This window comes from Rhinolophus ferrumequinum, chromosome 26, assembly GCF_004115265.2.
Source record: "Rhinolophus ferrumequinum isolate MPI-CBG mRhiFer1 chromosome 26, mRhiFer1_v1.p, whole genome shotgun sequence".
NCBI lineage: Eukaryota > Metazoa > Chordata > Mammalia > Chiroptera > Rhinolophidae > Rhinolophus > Rhinolophus ferrumequinum.
Window position 1 is genome coordinate 12,671,165 of NC_046309.1, and position 25,450 is coordinate 12,696,614.

Sequence of the window (25,450 nt, forward strand, 5' to 3'; positions counted from 1 at the left end):
ACAGCCCGGCACTGGTGTGGGCCCTGACGCTGGTGAGAGAGCCTCATGGTGCGTTTTCCTCACTGTCCTGGCGCCTGTCTGCCTGCTCGCTTCTGCTCCCAGGCCTTACGTCCCAAGTGCAGCATTGAAAACACTTCAGGCGTTGCCTCCATCCCATTCAAATCGCACAGCTCAGGTTTATCCCTACTCGGGCTTCTTGCCTTTCAAACAGAAAGCTTTTTGTGCAGACACAGGTTTCCTGCTCCTCATTTTTCAGCTGGCTGTGGGAAGAGGTTTTTAAGGAGACAAATATGGAGGGAGTGATTCTACTAATAGCAAGCATTCTCTGCCTTTATTCACAGAACAAAATGATGCACGTCTTCCGGTTAGAGTTGGATTTGTCCTGGCTCACAACTTGTGAGAGCAGAAGATCTTAGAGGTCAGTGGTTCTGGGACCAGAAGAAAAGCAGGTCTGGCCCAGAGGCTGGTGCAGAGCCCAGGTTTAACCTGCAGCTGAGTCACTCCAGTGCTGGCCAGGTTGGTTTCGTGACTGGAAACCATTGATTTATCTCCTTAAGCCTTGATTGAGTTAAACTTTTCCAGCCCAGCCTACTTCCTAGGATTGAGGATAAATATTCAAGAAGAGAGGGGAACATGCTTTGGAGAAACCAAAGGCACCACACAGGTGGAAGGGAGAGCTCCTGGCTTCAGGAATCCGGTCTCCAAACTTTGGATCGAGTTCCCCTGTTTGCACCTGTGGGTGGAGAGCAATCATTCTATTATTAGCTAACATTTAGTAAATCACATTTCAAATGGCTCTTTAGACAATTTCACATTTTGGGGGCAGACTGTCAGTTCTGATCACCCTTTTCCTCAAAACGCAGTAGCAGAAGGTTCACCTGTGACTGTTCGTGCTCGTGGTTTTTAGTGTGTGACCTGGGAGTTTCTTTGCTGGCCTCTTTTAGGTTGCTTGAAGCACTATGGTTTTAACTAAAGCTAGATGCTAACTCCACCTGTAAACTGTGCTCAGCATCAGGCTGAAAGTAAACCAACGCCAACACCTGGGCAGCTTGGCGGAGCCATCCTGTTCAAAGAGTGAATACCGTGGCCGCTAATTTCAAGTAAATATTAGTAACACCTACTTTAAGATAACAGATGCAAACAGTGGCTCTAATTTCTCTTGCACTCTAGGCGCTCACCTTGAGGCGCCCACCCCTGGGGTGTATGCGTCTAGCAGGGAGCGTTGGACTTGGCAGCTGTGCGAATCCTGAGCTTCCAAAAATGCAGGCTCCTCTCCTCCCCTCACCCTGATTTCTGATTCAGGGGGCCCAGGAATCCACACGTTAACGAAGACCAACCAGCAAGCCTCAAATGGAGCCACATTTGGGGACTGTTCAAAGAAAAAGTATTCTGTCAAATAATTTTTCATGACACTTGTTCAAGAACAGTAAGGCAGACTTTATTGTAGAGTGGGGCTGCTGCAGTGGGGTTTGTCCGTGGAGGAGAGATTTGATAGCCAAAAAGCAGGTTGGGGCTCAGTGGATAGAAAATTATTAAGAGGAATCATCAGAGATAAGGGGGGATTCTGGCAAAATCGACCTAACAGGAATCTTGCTGAAGGCAACCTGGGTGATCAGACATCACCTGGGGCGGGGGTTGGGGGGTGGGTAGTGGAGGATGAGGAACCCCATCAGATTCGAGGGTGATCAGATACTGAGGGATGGGGACTCTGGCTAAACCAGCTTAGCAGGATTCTTGCTAAAATTGAACAACGTGGAGATGAACACGGAAGCCCAAAAGTCAGGGCCTATTGGAGAAGAAGAGTTCCGAGGAGCCTGACTAGAGTTTGCTTAAGGAGAGACACTGTCAGGACCCAGGACAGCGGGGCCGGCTTCTCGTAGCTGCAGGCCGGGAGCGGGGACCTCGCGCAAGCCGCCTGAAGGGGGCGCGCCCGGGCCTCGCCGGAGCAGGAAGTTGTAGCAGGAGCGGGGCAAACGCTGGAGCCGGGGACATCCGGCGCGGGACCGCGGAGGTGCGCGCGGGGCGGGGGGCTGGGGGGCTGGGGGCTGGGGGCCGGGGCCGCGGGGCTGCACAACCGGGGGTTTCCACCTGCCCGGCCGCCCCAGGAGCCAAGGAGGGGGCGGAGCCCGGAAGGCAGGACCTGGAGGGGCAGAGACCTAGTCCTGCCTGGAGCGCTGGGGCCTCGCTGGGTGGCCTCTTCCGGGTCGGGAGGAAGGGATGTGGGCGGTTCCCGTTGTCGTGAGGTCCCCCGTGGATGTCCCTGTCCTGCGGGGTGTCATGCGGGGTCTCTGGTCCCGCGCCCCACATAACGCAGGACATGGTGAGGCCAAAAAGGAACCCACGGAGCCATAGGTAGGGGAGTCACACCACTATACTCTGCTGGCGGCTGGGTTGGAGACACAGGTAGCAGGAGCCACACAATTCTCAACCCTCACTGCGCCGCTTGCAGGCTCAGCCACCATCTCCTTGCTAGCCCCCCCTTTCTTTTGCTAGCGTAGCCACGGCAGTTACATTCATGGCTAATGGCTCACTGGTTACAGCTGACGGCCAACTAGCCACAGCTGATGGTCATTTGATCGCAGTCGATGGCCATTTACTACCTGAGCCAGCGCCTTTCTATGTGAGGCTGAGAGCCTGGAAACTGCTTTTTGGGGCTCTGTCCCCACAGTCCCCGTGTTTCCCAGCCTCTCCCCTCCAGCGGGTTGGCGCTCGTGTAGCCTGGGCGGTGCTGTTTACCCCGACGTAGCAGGGCGGGCCTTGAGTCCCGAGGGCTGGGCACATCACGTGCTTGGGGGACTGGCAGGATTTTTCCAGCTCGCCCCGTGCGGCCTCTGCCTCCGGGGTTTGGAGTCTGCAGGGCCTGATTTGTAATCCTGTGGAAATTGCTAAACCTCGGTTCCTGTCTGTAAAATGCGCTTAATAATATCTGCTTCAGTCAAATAAATGTGTGCATCCACCGCTACGCTGTGCCAGTGCCTAGCGGTTAGCAGTGCTCATGGATGTGGGAATGACTTGGGTCACTGCCTGAATTTTGACCGAAATGGGTACATCGGCAAAGATCTGTCCCCTGTGGCCGGAGAAGTTAGGATGATGTCTGGTTAATTTTTTTTCATACGTTGTAAACAGCCAGTCTAGATGAGCAATAAATGATCAAGTCGTGGTTCAGAGAGGAAGCTCTTATTCTTGGCTGACTACCCTTTTCTAGATAAACCTCTGCTCCAGGGAGATCCCACCTAGGCAGGAACCCTGAGCTGCTTTCAGAGCTGCCTGCTAAGTGGAAGGAAGACTACCTGCACCTTTTGAGTCACAGGGTGGGAGGAAGGGGCTGCGGTGGAACCCAGTGGGAGTGGGGAGAAGAGAGGCCACGTTAGATGAGAGGCTGCCTGGGTCCTTCTGGATCTCGCACTGCAGGGAGCCAGGCCCAGCTGTTTCTGATCCCTTCTGCTGGTTAAAATCTGACCAGTCAGAAGTGTCTTCTGATTAAGGGAGGGGGTGTTTGCCAATGAAACCTTGTTGTAAATCAAAATGGCCTCAGGGTTTTTGTACACCAAGACAGCGAGAATAAGTCTGGAGAGAGAGATCGTTGAGAGGTTATTTTAGGGTACGACAGGCTGAGCACCCTGGGCACAGAGCATTTGGGGTGGCAAGGAGAGGGGTGTGCCTCCTTTCTTCCTTTCTCCCTCTTCTGTGTTGAATGGCTCAGGCAGACGCTACAGGAGGCATTTCTGTTGGGCCTGGCTGCCTGTGTGGGGTCCGGGGACCTGTGGCAGGTCAGAGGGCTGTTTCTCCCTGAGCCCATCAGCTTGCCCACTGCCATACCTCCCTTGATGCCCTGTGAAAGGCCCATCTGAGTCTCCTGGGCCCTGCTCACCACCCCGGTCCCCTCTGACCTACCCCAACCAGTACTTGTGGCTGATGACTAAGAGTATTCTAGATTCCTTAATTCATTGGACTTTGTTCTTCCTTTAGGAATTAAAGCTTGACTCCCAGTTGGGACAAACAGGTCTACAATTCCTGGAGTGATGAATCGGATTCGCTGTTCTGAATTAGAAAAGCAAGCCAGTAAGCGTGGGCCCTGACTCCACTTCATGAGCGACTAGAGAGATGGCAGCCTTGAATTCTGGGGATAAAAAGAGGGTCCTTCCTGCCTGGATGACAGCCCACGTGGCTGAGAAGAGAATGGTGCCAGTGAAGAGGAAGAGAATGGCAGCGGTGCCGGTGGCTGCAGCAAGGTGGGACAACATCTCGCCAGGGGCCTCCTTTGGAATCGAGAGCAGGAGGGATGCAGGGATTTGGGGGCGTCACAGTCGCTGAGCCAGGTCTTCCTATGTTGGCAGAACAGTGAGGTGGGCAGGCGTTTTTATCCACAGATAGCACCTCAGCTTTTATGAGGCTCACAGGTTGCATGCGGGAGGCAGTGAGCTATCCCCCCACATACAGGTGCCCCGGCCCCTATTGGTGAATCTCCACTGTCATCCCTTCCTGTGCCCGATCCCAGATCATGATTCCCTTTCTCAGGATCACACACATTAGCGAGGTTCTCAGACACCAGTTGTCCAAAATGCCAGTCTCTTCACTTGCAACACAAATTGTGACCATCAGTGGGCAAGATGAGTGGACCAGGTGGTCCAGTTTTCCTGCGGGTAGATCTCCAGGGACAGACAGAGGAGCAGCAAGTCGCTGGGCCAGCACGAAATCAGAGGCTGTGGGGCGGGCCAGCTGAATGATGGTAACTGGGGGGCTGCCAGGGAGGGGACGTCGCTGTACTCTCCTGATGGGGCACCTGGAGCTCAGGGCCCCCCCGCGGCTCTTCCTTGTCTAAGGTTTCTTTGTTAGCAGCCTGCCTCTCTGTCACAGCCCTTCTGTTCAGTGTTCATGCAGTCAGCTAGGTTTCAGGCAGATCTCGGCCCGATGGTCTGTGTGGCCTGCTCGCATCCAGTGTGCTGTGTCAGTTGACTCTCAGGAGCGGCCGTCATGCCCTATTTCCAGATCCCTGGGGGGCTGGCAGTGGTTGAGAAGCCCTCTCTGTTGTCTCCATGACCCCCAATCTCAGTCACTGGCCCCAAGGATGAGGAAGCCCCGTCGTGCCCTGAGGAAGTTGCCACTCTGAGAGCCCGGGGATGCGACACTGTTGCTCGCCTTTTCTTTCTCCTCGTGAGACCTGATGGTCATTTGTCCCCAGTCGTAGCGTCGCGCCTTTCTTTCAGACTTCCTGCAGTGAAGACTGTGTACTGCATGAGTGAAGCCGAACTCGTAGACGTTGCTCTGGGCGTCCTGATTGAGGTAAGGTCAGGTGTGTCTGTCCTGACTTTTAGGACCCCAAACTCTTTACAGGCAGAAACTGGATGACACCGTTGCTTAATGTCACTAGAAGAGACGCCCTGCGTTTTCAGGCCTGGGGGAGCCCTGGCATCTGTCTGCCCTTCTTCTGCCTACCTCTTGTTCCCTGAGTCTCTCAGGCCATGCTCCCCTTGGCCTCTCCCCCGTGCGTGTGCACCGACTGAGCATTTGGGGCTGGATGCCTGGGGAGGGGTGGCTGGGAGAGGGCGAGGGAGAGGGAGAGCAGCCCCATGTTGGAGGGGAGTGCGTGCTACTGTGGGTGTGGAGGGGACAGGAAGTCTAACTGCTGTGTTCTCTGAAGGGTCTTTTGGGTGACATGACTGCTTACCACTGTACTTCTCCTTAATTAGCAGGACGCTGCTGGCGTCTCCTGGCTTCCTGACACGCATAGTAATTGTAGCGCCTTAGAGTTGTGTGTAGTTAACCAGGTGATTTTATAGTGCATGTATATATGCACGCACACATATGTATATATGGTATACTACTATCTCATTTAATCCTTGCAGTAACCCGGTGGTACAGTTATTTCAGATACTATTATCCCCATTTTACAGATGGAAGAAATTGAGACTCGGGGACTTTCCCTTAGTTACGAAGCCAGTGAGCAACAACTTAGGCCCACACGCAAGGTTTCGATCCAGTGCTCCTTTCATGCTGTCACTCTACCTTTCCAAATAAATTTTTTTCTATTTAGTTTTCTGCTTTGGTAATCCTCAGGTCCCTGCCCCCTTCTCTCCCAGGTTGGTCTTGATTCCTTAGAGAACTGCGGAGAGGTGGTAGGTGGGGCGGAGGTCCCTGATTTGGGAGCAGTGCCAGAACCTGGTCACATGTTGGTCTACTCCCCCCACCGCCAAACCAGAACATTACGGAAATAAAAATGTGTTTGCCTGCTATTTCTTCTGTTTCACAGAGCCGAAAACAGGAAGAGGCGTTGGAACGGCTGCCTCTGTCAGGCGCTGATAAGCTAGAGCTCTCCCCCACCTGCTCAGCGGCACCGTCACCGAGTTCATTGAGTTCTGGAAGTGGAAGTGAGGATGAAGGCAATGGCAAAAACGGTGCCCCTTCCCCAGGCCTTGGCCCTTGTCAGGAGCCTGCGGGTTCTGACTCTGCCTGTCCCAGAAGCCCTGAGGAAGACGATGATGTGCTAAAATACGTCAAAGAGATATTTTTCAGCTAAGGGGCAGGCTACCCGGGACTTTCTTCCCAGAGCAGCTGAAGGAGAGAGTGCTTTTCCTGTCTGCCTGGGGGCTGCTCCCAGCTCCACACCTCCTTGGGCTCGGGACTTGGGAAGTGAGGAATCAATGAGCTCCCATTAGAATTCCTCTCACAGTGTGTCCTCTTCCAGCTCAGGTGCTCTGCAATCCCGATTGTCTGTTGTATTAGGTTACCAGGCTCCAGGGAAAATGAGGTTGTGCTGGTCAAATTTATCGGAACCAAACAATCATCTTAATAGTTTTCAAAGAAAAAAAACAGTATGGCTGCTAAATACACTGGAATTCTTCCACTTTAGTCAATGTTCAATCTCTCCCTAAGGAGGAAACTATTTTAAAACCAGTTTCCTTTACAAGGCAACCGCTCGTCCGGCCCTGAAGGCGTGCTCTGCTCTGGGAGCTTGAGGCGCTCGGGGTGCAGCCTGTGCCAAGCCCCTGCCAATCAGACAGGCCTCCTCCGCCGGTTGTGCCCTTCCTTCCACTTGGCGACCTTGGCCTTCACCCCTAGGAAGGCAGTTTTTTGTTTTGTTTTTTTTTCTAAAGATTTTACTGGGGAAGGGGAACAGGACTTTATTTGGGAACAGTAGTGTGTTTTTCCCGGGACTCGTAAGCTCCATCCAAATCAAGTTGTTGTCCTTTCAGTCTTAGTTGTGGAGGGCGCAGCTCAGCTCCAGGTCCAGTTGCCGTTTTCTAGTTGCAGGGGGCGCTGCCCACCATCCCTTGCGGGAGTCAAACTGGCAACCTTGTGGTTGAGAGGACGCTCTCCAACCAGCTGAGCCATCCGGGAGCTCAGCTGCAGCTCAGCTGCAGCTCAGCTCCAAGTGCCGTGTTCAGTCTTAGTTGCAGGGGGTGCAGCCCACCATCCCTTGCTGGAGTCGAACCGGCAACCTTGTTGAGAGCCTGCGCTCCAACCAACCGAGTCATCTGGTCACTTGGGAACTCAGCGGCATCTCACTGACTTCATTCTAGTGGGGGGTGCAGCTCGCTGGCCCATGTGGGAATCGAACCGGCAGCCCTGTTGCCCAGAGCTCGTGCTCTAACCAACTGAGTCACCTGTCCGCCCCCCCCAGGCAGTTTTAAATCAGAGTGGGACAGGACCCCAAAGGAGACGCTCAGGACAAGAAATCACGGCAACATCCATATTTCTGCTTCTGAATTTAATGTGGCTCTTGACAGGCATACAATGCACTGACCATTTGCTGTACAGTTTTTATATATATGGGTGCTGAAAAATACACGGACAACGATTGTGTGTACGTGGAACCTTTCAGGCTTGTTCACTTTCCTCCCTGCCCAGGATTTGGTGTATTCTCCTGAACTCCCAGGTCCCATGTCAGGAATGATTTGCTAGCTGACTCCCCTCTGCTGTTGGCTTCAAGTCCAGGAGCCTTATTCAGAGGACATGCGAATTCCGTGTCCTGTCTTCAGTGACTCCCTTGGAGATCTCCCCTGGGCCTTTGGGAGTGGTGTCACAGGGGAGGGACTCATCCCACCCACCAGGGACTGGGGGCAGCTTGCTAGCCAGGACGCTGAGGACACTGAGGGGCTCTTTCTCGGTGTTTTCCATTTGTTGCCATCAACATTCATTGGGTTTCAGTTTGGCATTTGGCTGCTCCACCTGAAATCTGGCCCGGTGAGAGCAATCCTTATTTCCCCCTTCCTGAGCCTAAAGTAACAATGGCTTGCTCAGAGCAGTTAATTAAAGCACAAATCCTTGTGACAATGAGCTCGTGGTTTTAGGGTGTCTTTGGGAACCTTGGAAGTTGCAGCGGACACTCCTACACTAAAGCTACAGGTGTCCCGGCTGCCCTTACTGCCTCCTGGCCTCCTACCCTCTCTGTGGTGGGGCCTGTCAGCTAGAGCTCAAGATCAGTATTAGCTATGAAACAGCACGGCTGAGAAGACACACCAGCCTGTGGATTCTCCAGCACCTTCCCCGAGAGGGAACCCTTGCCCTTAGGCTAGACTAGCAGTGCTCAAGCTTGCTCTTGCCCTTCTCTGCCTTCTGAGGGAACATAGCTGTGGCCATAAGCAAAAGGATGAGTAAGGCCTGGGCAGTGCTCAGAGCCAGAAACCCCGGCCCCAGGAGGGAGAGGCTGAGCCACTTCCAGGTGTAGGCAAGGAAGAGGCCCAGGCCGCCGGCCAGCAGCGCGCAGGCCACCGCCAGGAAGCCCACCACCAGCTGCCACTCGCCCTCATTACTGTTGCACCATGCCAGGAGGAGAGGCAGGGGGACAAAGAGGGTAAGGACGAGGGCCCCGTACACGCCAAACCTGGCTAGGGCCAGGCCAACCCGAGACACACCCAGGTCCTCCAGCTCAGGGAACTGGTGGCACTGGAGGGAGCCTGTGCCCTTGTCCCACAGGCAGAATCTGTAGAAGCCGAGCCTCAGGTTGGGCAAATCAGTGAGGTCGCCGCCCTTCCAGAGCAGAGCGTAGAGCAGCAGGCAGATGACCGTGGCCGTGAGGGTCAGGATGCCGACGAACAGCAGCTGGGGAGCTCGCTTTGGCATTGGAACGGCCATCTTCTGTCCTCGGCAGCGCTGCTCTCGCGGGGACCTGTGGGGAAGTCACACCAGTGAGTGTCCGTCCAGCTCTCCCTCTCTCCTTCCCAGTTTCTTCACAAGCTCATGTTCTCCCTTCTGGAATTCCATAAAAACCTGTGGTGAAATCCCATCCTCCTGCCCACCACCCCCCACAAGAACTCTGAAGTCACCTGCAGGCAGGACCCACTTGGTAAGCCTTCAGCTGCCTCTGAGCTGAGTTCAGGGGGAAAGGCACCCCCAGGCACCTTGGAGTGCCTGAAACATGCAACTTCAACACAAGCCTTTGGGCACATTTGTGAGGGGGCTTCTCAGATTCCTATGGAGGATGGGTTTGCGTGGGGTAAAAGAGAAGCCTGTCGTTGGGTCCTCAAGGAAGGGGAAGACGCTGAGGGCCCTCGGCACTCATGGTTCTCAGGGCAGCTATCACTGGTACCACTGAGGAGCTGTAGGAATTATCATCCCTGGTCCACAAACCAGTCAGACCCAAACTTCTGAGGTTGGGGCCAGGCGCTGGTGTGTTCTAGAAGCTCTGCAGCTCATTCTAACATGAACCAGGCCTGAGGCCCACTGCTAGACCACCAGAGTTGACCTACCTGCTCTGGGAACTCATGGGGTTAAGACAAAATACCGCCTGGTGATGAAATTGCATCATTACTTTTAGAACAACTACAATATTTTTTTCCCCTGACAGCAGCAACAATATATGTTAATTATTAAAAAATCTTGGAAAATACTTTTAAAAAGTAAAAATACATAAAAATAACCTTTATCTCCCACTGTGTACATAGAACCACTGCTAATGTTCTACCAATATTTGTGCTGATGTGTTTTTACATAATCATACCATTGAACATAATGCTTTGCTCATTGAATATTGTGAACATTTTTCAAAGCTGTTAAATATTTTTCAAAAACACAGTGGCTGCATAATAGTTCATGTCATAGATTTATGCATTACACTATTAGTAGACAAATTGTTCCCATTTTTCACCATTACAAATGACCAAGGGAAGTACTAAGTACCTAAAAGTACAATTATTAAGTCAGGGGTAGAAATACTGTCATGCGGGGTCTCTGGTTCCGCTCCCCGCACCAGAACACAGGATTTGGTGAGTCCAAAAAGGAACACCCACTGAGCCATAGATAGGGGAGTCAAACCACTATATTCTCGCTGGCGGCTGGATTGGAGACAGGGAGCAGGAGCCACACGATCTGCAACCCGCCGTCCGCTTCTCTGCCAACCAACCAACCGACCGGTGAAGCCATGGCAGTTGTATCAGTGGCTAATGGCTAATGGTTACAGTTGATGGCCAACTAGTCACAGCTGATGGCCATCTGCTACCCGAGCCAGCACCTTCCCACGTGAGGCCAAGAGCCTGGAAACTGCTCTCCTGGCTCCGTCCCCACAAATACTCTTCAGTGATTTTATTGCATATTGCCAAATTGATCTAGAGAAAACTTGTTAGCTGTAGTCCCTCAAGTAGTATATAGTATATATATACAGCTTCCTCATCACTTTTGAAAAAAATCTTTTCACTATGTTTTTAATCAGAAGGACTTCTCCAACTTGGGCATTGAAAAAAACAACAGTCTGCACAGTATACCTGTATATTTAGAAAATTTCCCATAGGGAACAAAACAGCCATTTACATCCTGAAAGGCCCAGGAACCCAGAACCACAAACCTCATGAGACATAAGGAGTTGGAGCTGAAATGCATGGCGGTGGCGTGTCAGCGCACCCAGCCGGGTCCAGCTGGCGTCCAGCAGTGCAGTGAGCAGTGGCTGTCTGTGGCCCTGCGGAGAGGCCCGGAGACGCACACAGTCCCAGAGATCACCTTAGGAGCAGCAGTCCCCGTTTCCTTCCTAAATAAAGCTGGCCACATCCCACCTCTGTTTTGCAAGAACAGAAAGGGACCAAATGAAAAAAAACCTCGTATGAGGGAACAGGATGTGAGACACGCGCAGGAAGAGGGTGGTGTCGTCTTAGCCCATGCGGGCTGCCGTCACACTGCCGTCACACAGATTGGGTGGCTCTGATTTCGCCCAAAGCTGGAATGGGTGCTCCACCGAGCTATGATCTCGCCGACAAACCGTCTTCATCTCTTTAGCCCCAGAATGGTGCCTGACAGACCAGAGGAGCTGATTTTTTTTTTTTAAATAGAATTGTATGCGAATTTCATATTGTATCCGTTAGTTGTTTCACGTACGTATTTTAATATATACCTGTCTTACGACACCTTGAGTCAAAGGGCCATGTTTCATGTCTCACACACACGGTGCTGCAATGGCTTCTACTCGCTTCCTACTGGAAATATGGACAGACTTCAGGAACTCGTGGACAGACAGGTGGGAGGCTAGTCCTAGCTTCTTTTCCTAAAAGTTTCTCAGTGACAATATGTGGATAGTTGGTTGGAAAATCCCATGGCACTCCACTGTCCTAAGAGCTTACCCTGTGTCATGCAGGGTGGCATACAGGGTCTCTGGTCCCGCTCCCCACATAAGAACACAGGATATAGTGAGGCCAAGCTATACCCACGGAGCCATAAATACGGGAATCAGACCACTATAGTCTCGCTGGCGGCTGGGTTGGAGACACAGGAAGCAGGAGCCACACGATCCGCAACCCACGGTCCACTTCTCTGACAACCAACCCCACTTGCTAGCTGCAATCCACACTTGCTAGCTCAGCCCCCAACTTCTTGCCAGCCCCCATTTTCTGCTAGCGCAGCCACAGCAGTTATATTAGTGGCCAGTAGTTCACTGGTTACAGCTGACGGCCAACTCGCCGCAGCTGATGGCCATCCAATCACAGTTGATGGCCATTTAGTACCCGAGTGAGCACCTTTCCACGTGAGGCCGAGAGCCTGGAAACTGCATTTCTGGCTCTGTCCCCACACTCTGGTTTTTCATTTTGTTTCGTTTTGTTTTGTTTTGTTTTGGCTTCGAACAATCCTAGTAATCATGTTCTCGTCACAATGGGCCTTTTAATTCCCTTTAATAATAAGCCTGTACTTCCTTCAGAGGGCAAAAGGGGAGACTGCTGAGTCATTGTCATTTTTAGATGAACTTTTTCTGTTTATGGTAAAGTAATACATGCTGGTTGTAGAAAACTAGAAACATGTAAAAGTGTGGAAAAATCATCTATGACTTTAGGTCGTAGAAATAACCACTCAACAACACATTTCCTTCTATAATGTTTTACGTAGTCGGGGATCACGTAAATATTTATGTTTGTATTCCACCACATCATTACACAGTGTGAAGACTACCCCGTCACTAGAAATGTTGCCTAAACGATACTTAGTGACTGCATATAGCAGTCTCACGGTTTATAGTTTTTATATATTATGTTTTATGACATTACTTTGTAATATTATAAATAATGTTTTGGTGAATATGTTTGTGAATCAATTTATCCTTTGTGAACAAAAAAGGGGCTATGGGATAAACCTGAGAAGCCACGTGACCGAAAGTAACCACCCAGGATGGTCTGATCACAAATTCCTAACGGGGCAGGTCGTAGAGGGTAGTCACATCCCAGGTCCAAAGCTTCCTCAGCAAAGGTCAGTCTTTACCCTAACTGAGCCCTGTCCACTGTTCTCATGCATCTAGGGTCACGTACCTTTGAAATGTCAGAGTAATTTATTTTTCCAGACCCCTCGAAGGCACAACTGCTGGCACCAGAGCATAAAATCACAGAACCACTTATTGTTATCTTGTTGCCCCCATACCATCTCTATGTGCTGCCAATGTTAACTATTAACTATCCTGTACCCGCCAATGTAAAGGAAGCATGTTTCTCCATTTGGCTTTTTATCCAACCCTAGAGATTTCCCTGCTCTGCTTCCTCCCACCTCCTTAATCTACCACCAATGGATTTCATGCAACCCTCCTTTCGTCTCCTCCTTTGATTCTCATGTATAAAATAAGCTGCAAAACTGGCATTCTATGGAGCATTGGAGATCTTGGCATATGTCATCAGTTTGGCTCAAACTCATAAAAATTCTCTGCAGGTTTGGATATTTCTTACATCGACACATTTCACCAGCAATTTAAAAGAGGGCTTATCTCATCCTCCCCAGTGTTGAATATTCTCAAGTCTTTGCATCTTCCACAATGACAAATGACACATCATTGCCATTATTTCTCTTTCATGAGTACAGCTTAACATTTTTCAAGTGTTTGTGAACCTATATTTTTTCTCTTGTGATGTGCTATCTGTTCATTTGTGCTTTTTTCTTCTTATCATTTTGAGTTTTAGTTTTTGTCAGTCTGTATGAGCCCCTTTATAAATAAAGACAGCCTTTTGCTGTCATAATTGTCAGAATAAAGCATAATCCTTTTGTCAAATTAGGGCCTATGGACACAAATTTAGACTCCAAATTAGCGTGTTCAGGCTTGGCCATTGTCACTTAAGAGTCCCAGGGGAAGCAAATTCCCAGTTCAGGAGACAGAAGGAAAACATTCTCAGACTATTCATTTGAGGCAGTTGTTTTTTCGTTTTGTTTTTGTTTTTCAGTTTAAGCATCTCTAAAATTTTCACACTAACAGAATGGTTGCTGAAAGAGACACAAGCATCACATCCTGTTCGAAATCTTGGTCTTGTCAGTTTCTTGAAACGTTCATGAAGTTGTGTCTGAGGGAGGATTAAAATTCTGGCAGACTGTGGCATTGAAAACTCCCTCTGGCTGTCTACCGTGCTGGGTAGCAGGCCCTCAGGCTATCCAGGCCCAGAGTTCAGGACCCCCAGCAGGCAGGGAACACAGGCGTGCATTCCTGGCCTCTCAGTAGAAATTCCGTGCTTACACAGAACTGTTCCTTGAATATAAGGAACACTTCAGAAGGGTTGAGTGAGCAGGAAGGCCGTTTCTTGCCCTGGACACTTGCTTATTTACTGAAGATGGACACAATACCGCTTGAGTCACAGAATCAAAATGAACTTTCCAAACAGCCCCTGGTGTCTTTGTTCCTTGTCATAGAGGAAGGTTTGTAGCTCCAATCTCTATCTCCCAAGCATACTTTATACCTTTTTCTTATATGCTAATCATTGCATTACTCGTAATCAAACATTGATCATACATGTATTTATAATTTCTAATTTGTCACTGTTCTAATACGGCGTTACATATTGCATTTTCATCTTATCTCAATACTTGAGATCCCCACAAAACTCCCTTCTCCTCTACTTTGTCTGATACAAAAACACCAAAGGAAAAAAAAAAGAAAAAGAAAAAGAAAAACAAACCCAAAAACCTTCCTCTGTTTTTTCAATTCATTCTTCCTGCATGACTGTCTAATGTTATTCAATAACTGGACTATATTCATAGCTGGGCTTATTTAGTCTCACAACATTTACCTGATTCACCACCTGCATGTCTTTGTCACAGATAATACCTCCAAGGCCAACCTCATAAAGCACACCTACACCACCTTTCATATCAGATGACCGTGTATCCACCACCAGTGGAATTCTATTACATTCCTTAAGTGTTTAATAAACGCTTATAGTTTGCCCAGCAGAGAGGAATGCAAGTGCCAGTAGAGAATATCTCCTTTAGTTAGAGAACTCTCTCAAGGCGGTTGAAGATTAGATATAGTCTGGAACATTTGAATTTCTCCATCAGGGAATAATATACGCTCTACCCAGCAGGGGTGTATATGTTCTGGAGCTTGCTACCAACAGACAAAAATCCTGGCCCTCATGGAGTTTACATTTTATGAGGGGCTCCATGAGGGCAAGGATTTGTGTCTGTTATTTATTTTTACATAATGACTGACCAGCCATCTGTCTATCATCTATCTATCTATCATTATCTCACTATCATCTATCAAAACTCTTGTCTGTTACGGTTAGAGTCCCAATTCCCAGGACTAACTAGCACATAGTAGGCACTCAACAAATATTTCTTGAATGACATATAAATGACTGAATGAGAACCAGCAACGGCACTGATAGAGCTTCTCTTAAACTCCTATCTGTTTTTTCTTTTCTTTTTCTTTTTCTTTTTTTTGACCTGCTTCGCTGTCCTGGTTCCCTCCTCCTGGTCCTTCTCTTTATTTTTATATTCTTTTGATTTACTAAATGTTAAGTTTTCCAGCTCCAAGAGTTGAACACTTTTAGACCACTTGAGAGCATGGATAATCAATGTGGTGACAGCTGAGGTCAAGGGGTGACAGCCCCCTCCCCTGATCTGGCACCACCAGGAGCAGTCATTACCGTGGCCTTGAGAACTGCCTGCTAGAACGTGGATGTTATAACTTTTGTTGCTGTCAGACATTACACATTTTGCAAATATTGAAGAACAGAAGCTTGAAAGAAAAAACAGGTAGGTTGCTGGGTTGTTATCAGTTGCAAATTTACCTCCTGGCCTTTCTTTTTATTAATGATGCAAGAAAGCTCTATGGCAGACCCAGTCAAGATGGCAGACTTTAAAACAAAGGCTATAACAAGAGACAAAGAAGACTCCAGTAATCCCACATCTGGGTATTTATCTGAAGAAACCCAAACACTATCTTGAGAGGACGTGTGCATCCATATGTTTATTGCAGCATTGTTTACAACGGCCAAGATGTGGAGGCAGCCTGGGTGTCTGTCGATGTATGAATGGATAAAGAGGAGGTGGTATATATATACAATGGGATATTACTCGGCCATGGAAGAGAATGGGTCTTGCCATCTGTAGCAGCCTGGATGGACCTGGGGCTTATTTTGCTGAGTGGATCATGTCAGACAGAGAAAGACAAATTCTATATGATTTTGCTTATATGTGGAAGCTAAATAACAAAATAAACAAAACAGAAACAAACTCATAGATACAGAGAATATTTTGATGGTTTCCAGATGGGAGGGGGATTGGGGGTTAGTGAAAAAGGAGAAGGAGTTAAGAAGTACAAATTGGTTGTTATACAGTAGTCATTTGGATATAAAGTAAAGCATAGGGAATATAGTCAATAATACGGTAATAACTACGTATAGTGTCAGGTGGGTACTAGATTAGTCAGGGGGATAATTTCTTAAATTATATAAATGTCTAACCACTATGCTGTACACCTGAAACTAATATAAAATAATATTGAATGTCAACTGTAATTGAAAAATTTAAAAAGGGGAGGTACAAAATTAATATTCAGAAATCAGTTGCATTTGTATATACCAATAATAAAACATCAGAAGGAGAAATTTAAAAAACAATCCCATTTACAATCGCTCCAAAGACTATAAAATACCTGGGAATAAATTTAACCAAAGAAGTAAAAGATCTGTACTCAGAAAATTATAAGACACTGAAGAAAGGAATGAAAGAAGATATAAATAGATGGAAACACATATCATGTTCATGGATAGGAAGAATTAATATAGTTAAAATGTCCATACTGCCTAAGGCAATATACATATTCAACGTAATTCCTATCAAACTACCAATGACGTTTTTCACAGAAATAGAACATATAATCCTAAAATTTATATGGGACCATAAAAGACCCCGTACAGCCTCAGCAATCTTGAGAAATAAGAACAAAGTGGGAGGTATAACAATACCTGACTTCAAATTATACTACAAGGCTACAGTAATCAAAACAGCATGGTCCTGGCATAAAAACAGACACATAGATCAATGGAACAGAATAGAGAGTCCAGAAATAAATCCATGCCTATATGGCCATTTAATCTACGACAATGGAAGCAAGAATGTACGATGGGGTAAAGACAGTCTATTCAATAAATGGTGCTGGGAAACCTGGACAGACACATGCGAAAAAATGAAGCTGGACCACCTCCTTACACCATATACAAAAATAAATTCAAAATGGCTTAAAGACTTAAATGTAAGATCTGAAACCATAAAATACCTAGAAGAAAATATAGGAAGAAACTTCACAGACATTACCCGGAGTAAGATTTTTACTGATATATCCCATCGCGTGAGGGAAGTAAGAGAAAAAATAAACATGTGGGATTATATCAAACTAAAAAGTTTTTTCACAGCAAAGGAAACCATCAATAAAACAAAAAGGGATCCTACTGAATGGGAAAAGATATTTGCCAATGATATATCTGATAAGGGATTAATATCACAAATCTATAAAAAATTCACTCAACTCAACTCCAAAAAAACAAATGACCCAATTAAAAAATGGGCAGAGGACTTGAAGAGACATTTTTCTAAAAAGGACATACAGATGGCAAACAGACATATGAAGAAATGCTCAACCTCACTAACCATCAGAGAAATGCAAATAAAAACCACAATGAGATACCACTTCACCCCAGTCAAAATGGCTATCATCAATAAATCAACAAACAACAAGTGCTGGCGCGGATGTGGAGAAAAGGGGCTGCTTGTGCCCTGTTGGTGGGATTGCAGATTGGTGCAGCCACTATGGAAAACAGTATGGAGGTATCTCAAAAATCTGAAAATGGAACTACCCTATGATCCAGTAATTCCACTCCTAGGTATCTATCCGGAGAAATCCAAAACTCCAATTCAAAAATCTTTATGCACTCTTATGTTTATTGCAGCACTATACACAATAGCCAAGACATGGAAACAACCGAAATGCCCATCGGTAGATGACTGGATTAAGAAACTGTGGTGCATTTATACAATGGAGTACTACGCAGCCATAAAGAAGAAAGAAATCTTACCATTTGCAACAACATGGATGGACCTAGAGAACATTATGTTAAGTGAAATAAGTCAGACAGAGAAAGATAAGTACCATATGATCTCATTTATATGCGGAATCTAAAGAAAAGATGAAGTGAATGAACTAATCAGAAACAGTTTTGGAGACAAAGAGGAAAAACTGAGGGTTGATAGATGGGCGGGGAGGCTGGGGGTAAGGGGGTAGGTGAGGGGATTAGAAAACAATCAGTAACCACAAGATGGCCACGGGGTTTGAAAATTAATCTGGGGAATGTAATCAATAATGTTGTAAAGATTTTGTAGGGTATCCGATGGACACATGTCCCATTGGGGAGACCACCTCAGGGATGATGTAGATGCCTGATCACTGCACTGTACACCTGAAGCTGAACAATAATGAATGCCAACTATAATTTTATATACATATATATATATATATATATACACACACACATACATATATATGTATATATAGGTATGTATACATTTACAATAGGCAGAGTACCGCATTGGGAGTGGAGATAGTGGAAATGGGATGGCTCGGTGCGATGTCAGAGATAAAGTGGATGGGGGGCGGGGGGTCCACAGTGTGAAGGATAGAAATGATAAACGTCTAAGAAAAAAAAACACCAAACAAACAAACAAACAAACAAAAAATTCATAGATACAGACAATAGTTTAGTGGTTACCAGAGGGTAAGGGGGGTGGGGGGTGGGACATGAGGGTAAGGGGGATCAAATATATAGTGATGGAAGGAGAACTGACTCTGGGTGGTGAACACACAATGTAATTTATAGATGATGTGATACAGAATTGTACACCTGAAATCTATGTAATTTTACTAACAATTGTCACCCCCATAAATTAAAAATAAATAAATAAATTTAAAAAAAATAATAATTAAAAAAAAAAGGGGAGGAAAGGTGAAAGGGAAGAAGAGGGTTAAATTTCCAGGTATAAAACAAATAAGTCATGGGGACATAATGGACAGCATGGGGAATATAGTAAATGATATTGTGACAGGTATAGTGCAGTGTCAGATGGTTGCTGGATTTATCACGGTGCTCACTGCTTTAGGTATATAAATGTTGAATAACTATGGTGTACCCCTTAAACTGATATAATGTTGTATATTAGCTATATTTTAATAAAAATCTTTTTTTAATAAAAGAAATTAAGTTAGATTTCTCTGTCTAGAAAGGAAGGTTTCTCGGACATGTTCTAGACTTAAAAAATTTGTGACATCCAAAGCAAAATACTCTGGCTTTTCTCCTCCGAAGAAGAGATTATTAGAAATGTTGCTCTTGCCTTTTACTTTCCCAAATTTTATGGACTTAAATTTTACTGCAGCCAGAGGGCCTGTGTGCTTTGCCTTATTAGTTTACATGAATTAGTAGATAAATCAGTTATTCAAACATGCATTATTATAAATGTTGTTAATAAAACAAACAAGCAAATCCTCCTCCTCAAAAGAAAAAAAAAATCTGTACGAGACCATAGAGAGAGAAACTTTCTTCAAGAATTCTCTTTGATCAGTTGGAGTGTTCTGGAAAGGAATCTAATTTGATTGTGGGCTTATTAATAATTAAAAACAGACCTCAAAAATCTCTCGAGCATTTATTCTATGCTAGGCCCTGTGCTAAGCACTTAGTAGGTATTATCTTACTAAATTCTCTCAACAACCCTATGGAAGCAGATTTACCATTATTATCTCCGTTTTCCAGAGGAGAAAACTGAGGCTTGATGAGGATCAGTAACCTTCCCAAGTTCACACAGCCAGTGGATGGTGAAGTCTACCAGGCAGGATTGTCATCATCACAGTACAAACCTGCATCTATCTAACTGAGCATGTGCTTATTGAGGCCTCATTATTGGTGGAATAATGGTTCTGGGCATACGCTTTGCAGCTGTGTATCCTCGGCTCAAATCCCACCTCTACCATTTACAACCTTGGTTCGTTAGCTCGGTTACTTGTGCTTAGGTTTCTCATCTGTAAAATGGGCATAATAGAACTTATTTTATAGATGTTCTCGAAATGAAATGAGGTCATTGAAGTACAGCACATTGGAATATGACCTAGTAAGTAGCCCTTAAATTATTATCATAGAGAGGAAACCGAAGCCCAGGGCCACACAGCCTGTCAAGCAGTGAAATTCCAGGGAAGATGAATAGTGCTGGAGTTTGTTAACAGAGCTTCACTGGAGGACCTAACTCCAGGAAGCTGTCCTCACTGATGTTTGGTGACGTTGATACCAGGATGCGGGCATCACGTAGAGACATGGTGGTAAAGAGCATGATCCTCAGAGCCAGACCACCTGGGTTCCCATCACTGTTCTGTCGCGGACTAGTCATGTGACCTTGGGCATGGCATATAGCCTCTCCCTTCTACACCCCCATCTGTACTGCACCCACTGGCCTGTTCTTGGGGGCTGTTGTGAGATTGAAGTGGGTTAATTTATCTGGAATGGACTGGTGCCTGGCACACGGTATCTACGGCTGCTCTGATTACGCTGATGAAGCTTTGATTCAGGGACAGAGAAGGGAAGTGAGGGAACGGCGAGGTAGAGGTGGGGGGTGGGGAGCGTAACATGAACAGAGAGAAGTGAAGCCCAGGGAAGAAAATATCAGCAGAATAAAGCCAGAAAACTACAATCTGACAGGATGGAGAGTCAGGTTGAATGCTTATCAGAGGAGGCCTGCAGCCCTGACTAAAATCTCTGGCTGAACACACTTGGGATCAGAGTCTTTATGGTTAGGGTGTGGTTTTGACAAAAATAATAAGGGAAGAAGGAAGGAAAATATGTCATATTTCCTTTTAATATGTGCACCAATAGAGCTAACACCCCACCATGAATTTCCGTCGAGGCATGAGAAGCCACGGAGGGCAATAACACAGCCACTGAAAATCTCTTAGACCCTGTATGTAATATTCTTTCGCACAGGCCTTTCTGACCACCTTCATCCACACCGTGTGTGCCTCTAGGCTGCACAGTGTTTCTCCTTTCTCCGGCAATCAAGCTCCTTCACAGCCGCAGGTGTCTGTGCAGACCCTGCTACCTACAGTTACCCGTCTGTGTTTCTAACTGTGATACTGGCAATACCCTGACCAAGTCTGAGACCAGAGGTACACAGGGTGATGCTGAAGGAAGAAAGGAGAGCAGAGAGTACAGGGTAGAGCATACATGGGGGTGGAGGGGGAATCAGACACCGACGACCAGTGATTTCCATGCCCTCTGCTGGAATGTGAGAGGCATCTGGGCAGGCCTCGGTATGTGCAGGCGAGGTACTTACAAAACAAAGTTGCAGAACCCACAGAAAGTCGTAAAGAGGAGGAACAGGAGGTTGGGGTGATTCTTCTGTTGATTCTTCTTGCTGGCTGGCTTTCTGATGTCAGCCTCCAGGAGCCGGACAGTGGGATGGCAGGCAGATGCAGTCCTGAGCTTAAGACCCACTCACATCTGCAGTTAGAGCCTATGTAAGTGAACAGACTCAATGAATTTTAAATTAATTGGTTTCATTTTCATTTTCGGTATCAGCTAACTTCACTTTCACACTCGCCTGGCAGGCATTTCCCAGAAAGAACTGTCGTAAACAACTCGTGCTTTACCCACAAATGCAGCCAACCAGCTGACTTAAAGACCAGATAACTGTCTTGATTGTATCACGCAACTATACCAGAAAGGAATCTGACGAAGACACTCTCCAAGCTCTCAGTGATTTAAACTCCAAGATAAACACAACCGAGAACCATTTTTAGAAGGGGTGTTCTGGGTCGTCTGGTCCAAGTGCAGGACCCAGGTCACCCACTGAGAAGCACTTACGCCATCTTGTGTCCTCCTTTTTCAGGAATCAACTTTGTAGGATGACTGGGCTTTTCTGCACACATAACCTTTGCGTTTTCAGGAGGGTGTGTAGGCCCATGCTGCAGCAGCTGGAACACCTCTTATTGCAAAACAAGAGGAGCATGAGGATTTTATTTTTGCAATCATGGGGGCTCCCAGCCAGAGCTTACAAATTGCTTCCTTTGCTCACGTGACCAGTTGGAAGTTCCAAGTTGGGGTTAAGTCAGTAGACAACTATCTAGTAATATTGCTGAATCCTTCAGGGTTTCTCTTCCCCTCCCCCCAAATAAGATCTTTGATCTGCTATGTGTGTCCCTCCTTTGCAGTTCTTTGAAACTCAAACCCTACATAGAGGTGATGTGATCTGACAGAAAGGAAGAACAGAGCTCTGACATCAGGGAGCGCTGCGAGAGATTAGCAAATTATTTAAGTCTCATCTGTAAAATGACTTTCCGTGGCTGTTGTAGAAATGGGAGATAATGTGTGAAAGTGCTTAGTGCAGTACTGGGCACATAGTAATGGCAGTTGTTATTATTCAAAGCAGAATATCTAGTCTAGCCTTCACAGTAATGCCTTCAGGGCAGAGACAAAAATTAACATTTTGGTACTAACATAAATTACTCTGAAAACTGAACACTGGGGAGTAAAGTGATGCAATATAGAAGAGAGAGAAATGTATATTTAAAGAATTTATTCAGTTATAATGCATATAGTTTTTAAGACTCAAATCATTCTCCAAAGTTTGTTGCAAAAAACAAGCCGTCTCACACTCCGCCTTTCTTCTTCTCCAGAGACAAACACTTTCACCTGTTTCACCTGCTTCTTTAGGTACTTGCCTCAGTCCTCTAAGTAACATGCTCATATCGGTACTTCTTGATATTTCAGTTTCGGGCATAATCTATTGACCCTCAATTATAGAAGATGAAGATTTAGCTTTCCTCTTCCTGACTCCAAGTTCCACAAGCGGAAGTCCTATCTCCCTCCTTCCAAACTGGTTATAATTTTGGATAAATCAGTATGCAGTGTCTGTACTATTATAATTATGTAAATACCATAGACAGTAGCTGAACCATGTAAAAATTATTTTTATTTCCTGCATAACTTTTTGTCTTCCCTGGATAACTGCCTTGATCTGTCTGTCTGCTTGGTGTTCTACGTACTTAACACTAATCCGACTCTCCCATCTGTAGCAAATCTTTTTTGGAGAAATTTGTATACACAGTATTTGATCTCTTCCCGAGAAAGGATTCCCCAGTGTCTCCCAACCTGCTCCAGTCTGGGCTGAGGGCTTTGTCACCTGATACTCAGCGGTCATCCTAGAATCTCATTTCACTTCCATCATCCTGGGATTCCCTTTGCCTCTATCCTATAGTGGATAGTTCTTGCATCAATGGCATTTCTTGATTTAGTCTTTATTCTGCTTTTAAATGTGATTTATCAAAGTTAGACAGAGTAAAGAGTTTTAGGTTAAGAATAATTTGCCTTTACAATTTTGAAAGCCTTGTTCCATTCCATCTAGCTTTCATGTATCGTTGACAAAGTTTAAAGCCATTTTGCTTTTTAGCTTCCAAAGTGGTCTCCTCTATTTTTATCTTTGCAGCATTGTCTTAAAAAATAAAACTGATTATTATTTTAGTGGTTTTTTGAGAAGAAGCAAAATTAAATATGTGCCCAATTTACCATTTTTGACTAGAAATGATTTTTTTTTTTTTTTAACGCTAGGTGGGCTATTTCTAGCTGTCTCTTTTACTGGTTCCCTCTGGCAAAGTAGCTGGCCTCTGGTTAAGCTGGTTGCTGTTATCAAGCTACTAGCCTCCTTGGAATTGCTAACCACCAAAATCTCCATTGCTCTGGACAGCACCCTTAAGTTTAAACTTCCTGTTCCAAACAAATCAGTTTACTTGGGGAGAATTTCAGATCCCTCTGATCCTAGGGCATGCCTCTCCTTCTGCAGCAAAATATCTGAGCCCCTGCAGTGGAGCTGAGGGGGGAGACAGCGACACACTTCGGCTAGAGCCACAACTCTGCTTTCTGAGCACAGTGTTGAGGGGGGCAGTAGTGTCTGGTCTTTTCAGCTTCCCTCTCCTTGCAGGGAACCTCCACCGTATGTCCTATGGACAAGCTCTGATAGGGGTCCAGGGCTCCAGTCTTCTCGGCTGGATGAACACAGGCAGAGCCTTTGTCCTCTGGTTGGGTGAAGGGAGACCCTGACCTCTTGGTTGTACTGGTCTAGAATTTAGTCTCTGCAACATGGGGGTACGGACATGAGATGTGGGGGTGGGGTGGGGTGAGGGGGTTTATTCCCATGTTCTTGGATGCATTTCATCAACCTCACTGCTCTTACTGAGATTTAGTAGATTTTCTTGAATGGATGTTTCTTCATTTCTTGTACGTCCTTAGGACAATTTCCAGACTTTAAATGGTGTATGTTTTTGTTTGTTTGTTTGTTTGTTTGTTTACCTGTTATGGTATCTTACTGGGGATTGGTGAAATGCCTCAAGCTGCTGTCCTGCAACTGGATCTCTGTCCCTTTATTAAAGGGAAAGTTTCAACTGCATAAAATCTAAAGACTTTTAAATAGCAAAAAGTATCATGAACAAAGCTGAAATGACAAATTTCAGAAAACTACAAACTAAGAAACAAATGGTTGCAAATGTCAAGTCCCTTAAATTATGTATTTTGAACTTAACTAATAGAAATACTGATAGGTTTAACTGGGGATATCTTTGTTGTTGTTGCTTAGGTTTTTTTGTTTTCTTAAAACTAATAAAAACCAATAAAAGTTTATTGAGGCCACCGTAAACAAAGCTGCAATGAACACGGGAGCACACGTATCTTTATGTATAAATGTTTTCAGATTTTTTTGGTAGATACCCAGGAGAGGGATTGCTGGGCCATATGGTGATTCTATTCGTAATTTTTTGAGGAACCTCCACACTGCTTTCCATAACAATGGGATTTATAGCTGATGTAATACAGAATTGTACACCTGAAATCTATGTAATTTTACTAACAATTGTCACCCCAATTGTGGGGACAGAGCCCCAAAAAGCAGTTTCCAGGCTCTCGGCCTCACATAGAAAGGTGCTGGCTCAGGTAGTAAATGGCCATCGACTGTGATCAAATGGCCAGCAGCTGTGGCTAGTTGGCCGTCAGCTGTAACCAGTGAGCCATTGGCCATGAATATAACTGCCGTGGCTAGGCTAGCAGAAAAAAGGGGGAGCTAGCAAGATGATGGTGGCTGAGCCAGCAAGCGGCACAGTGAGGGTTGAGAATTGTGTGGCTCTTGGTTCCTGTGTCTCCAACCCAGCCGCCAGCGAGAATATAGTGGTGTGACTCCCCTACCTATGGCTCCGTGGGTGTTCCTTTTTGGCCTCACCATGTCCTGCGTTCTTGTGTGGGGAGTGGGACCAGAGACCCTGCAGGCCGCCCTGCATGACACATGGCGAAGTCGGCAGGATCCCCTGCACTACACATGGCGCAGCGAGCAGGGTACGGTGCCGGCCAAAGCTCTCCGAAAGGCATGGAGCAGTTTGTGCCTATGAACACTCAGTCTCAGGAAGACCAGGAGGAGCAGCTGCCGGAGAGCTGGACCCCGTGGAGGGGTGGGAAGACGTGGACGGTTCCCCAACCAGCAGAGGCCGGAGAAAGCGAAGGTCGTTGCGGCCCCGTGGGCTGGGAAGTGCTTGCTGAGACAGCCCGGATGCAGGACTTGTAGTCCCAGGAGGAAAAGCTTGCTGAGTCCTCCGTGGGAGCTGAGGGTGAGGTCAAGGTCATCCCTCACCCTCAGGACAGTCCTGGCAAATGACTATGGACTATGGGGAATTGCCTTCCATCCCTAATTTAATGGACAGCTTGACTGT

The 25,450-nt window shown here is 46.5% G+C and overlaps 2 protein-coding genes across 7 annotated transcripts; one reads left to right on the plus strand and one right to left on the minus strand.

The window, feature by feature from the left end:
* The first annotated feature begins 1,760 nt into the window (after nucleotides 1-1,760).
* CYREN (cell cycle regulator of NHEJ) lies at nucleotides 1,761-7,180 on the plus strand. 3 transcript variants are annotated; one of them, XM_033098611.1, is made up of 4 exons: nucleotides 1,761-2,011; nucleotides 3,970-4,232; nucleotides 5,208-5,283; nucleotides 6,251-7,180. In XM_033098611.1, the coding sequence occupies exons 2-4, from the start codon at nucleotides 4,105-4,107 to the stop codon at nucleotides 6,515-6,517; spliced, it is 471 nt and encodes a 156-aa protein (XP_032954502.1). In that variant the 5' UTR covers nucleotides 1,761-2,011; nucleotides 3,970-4,104; the 3' UTR covers nucleotides 6,518-7,180. The 3 variants fall into 3 exon arrangements, with proteins under 3 accessions (XP_032954502.1, XP_032954500.1, XP_032954501.1); XM_033098609.1 differs by lacking the exon at nucleotides 1,761-2,011 and adding an exon at nucleotides 2,217-2,352 and having other exon boundaries at nucleotides 3,970-4,231; nucleotides 5,195-5,283; XM_033098610.1 differs by lacking the exon at nucleotides 1,761-2,011 and adding an exon at nucleotides 2,283-2,320 and having other exon boundaries at nucleotides 3,970-4,231; nucleotides 5,195-5,283.
* Nucleotides 7,181-8,504: 1,324 nt separating this feature from the next.
* TMEM140 (transmembrane protein 140) lies at nucleotides 8,505-21,688 on the minus strand. 4 transcript variants are annotated; one of them, XM_033099312.1, is made up of 3 exons: nucleotides 21,567-21,688; nucleotides 21,037-21,216; nucleotides 8,505-9,109 (listed from the first exon to the last, which is right to left on the minus strand). In XM_033099312.1, the coding sequence occupies exon 3, from the start codon at nucleotides 9,073-9,075 to the stop codon at nucleotides 8,518-8,520; it is 558 nt and encodes a 185-aa protein (XP_032955203.1). In that variant the 5' UTR covers nucleotides 9,076-9,109; nucleotides 21,037-21,216; nucleotides 21,567-21,688; the 3' UTR covers nucleotides 8,505-8,517. The 4 variants fall into 4 exon arrangements, with proteins under 4 accessions (XP_032955203.1, XP_032955202.1, XP_032955204.1 ...); XM_033099311.1 differs by lacking the exon at nucleotides 21,567-21,688 and having other exon boundaries at nucleotides 21,037-21,336; XM_033099313.1 differs by lacking the exons at nucleotides 21,037-21,216; nucleotides 21,567-21,688 and adding an exon at nucleotides 11,321-11,605.
* Nucleotides 21,689-25,450: the final 3,762 nt, after the last annotated feature.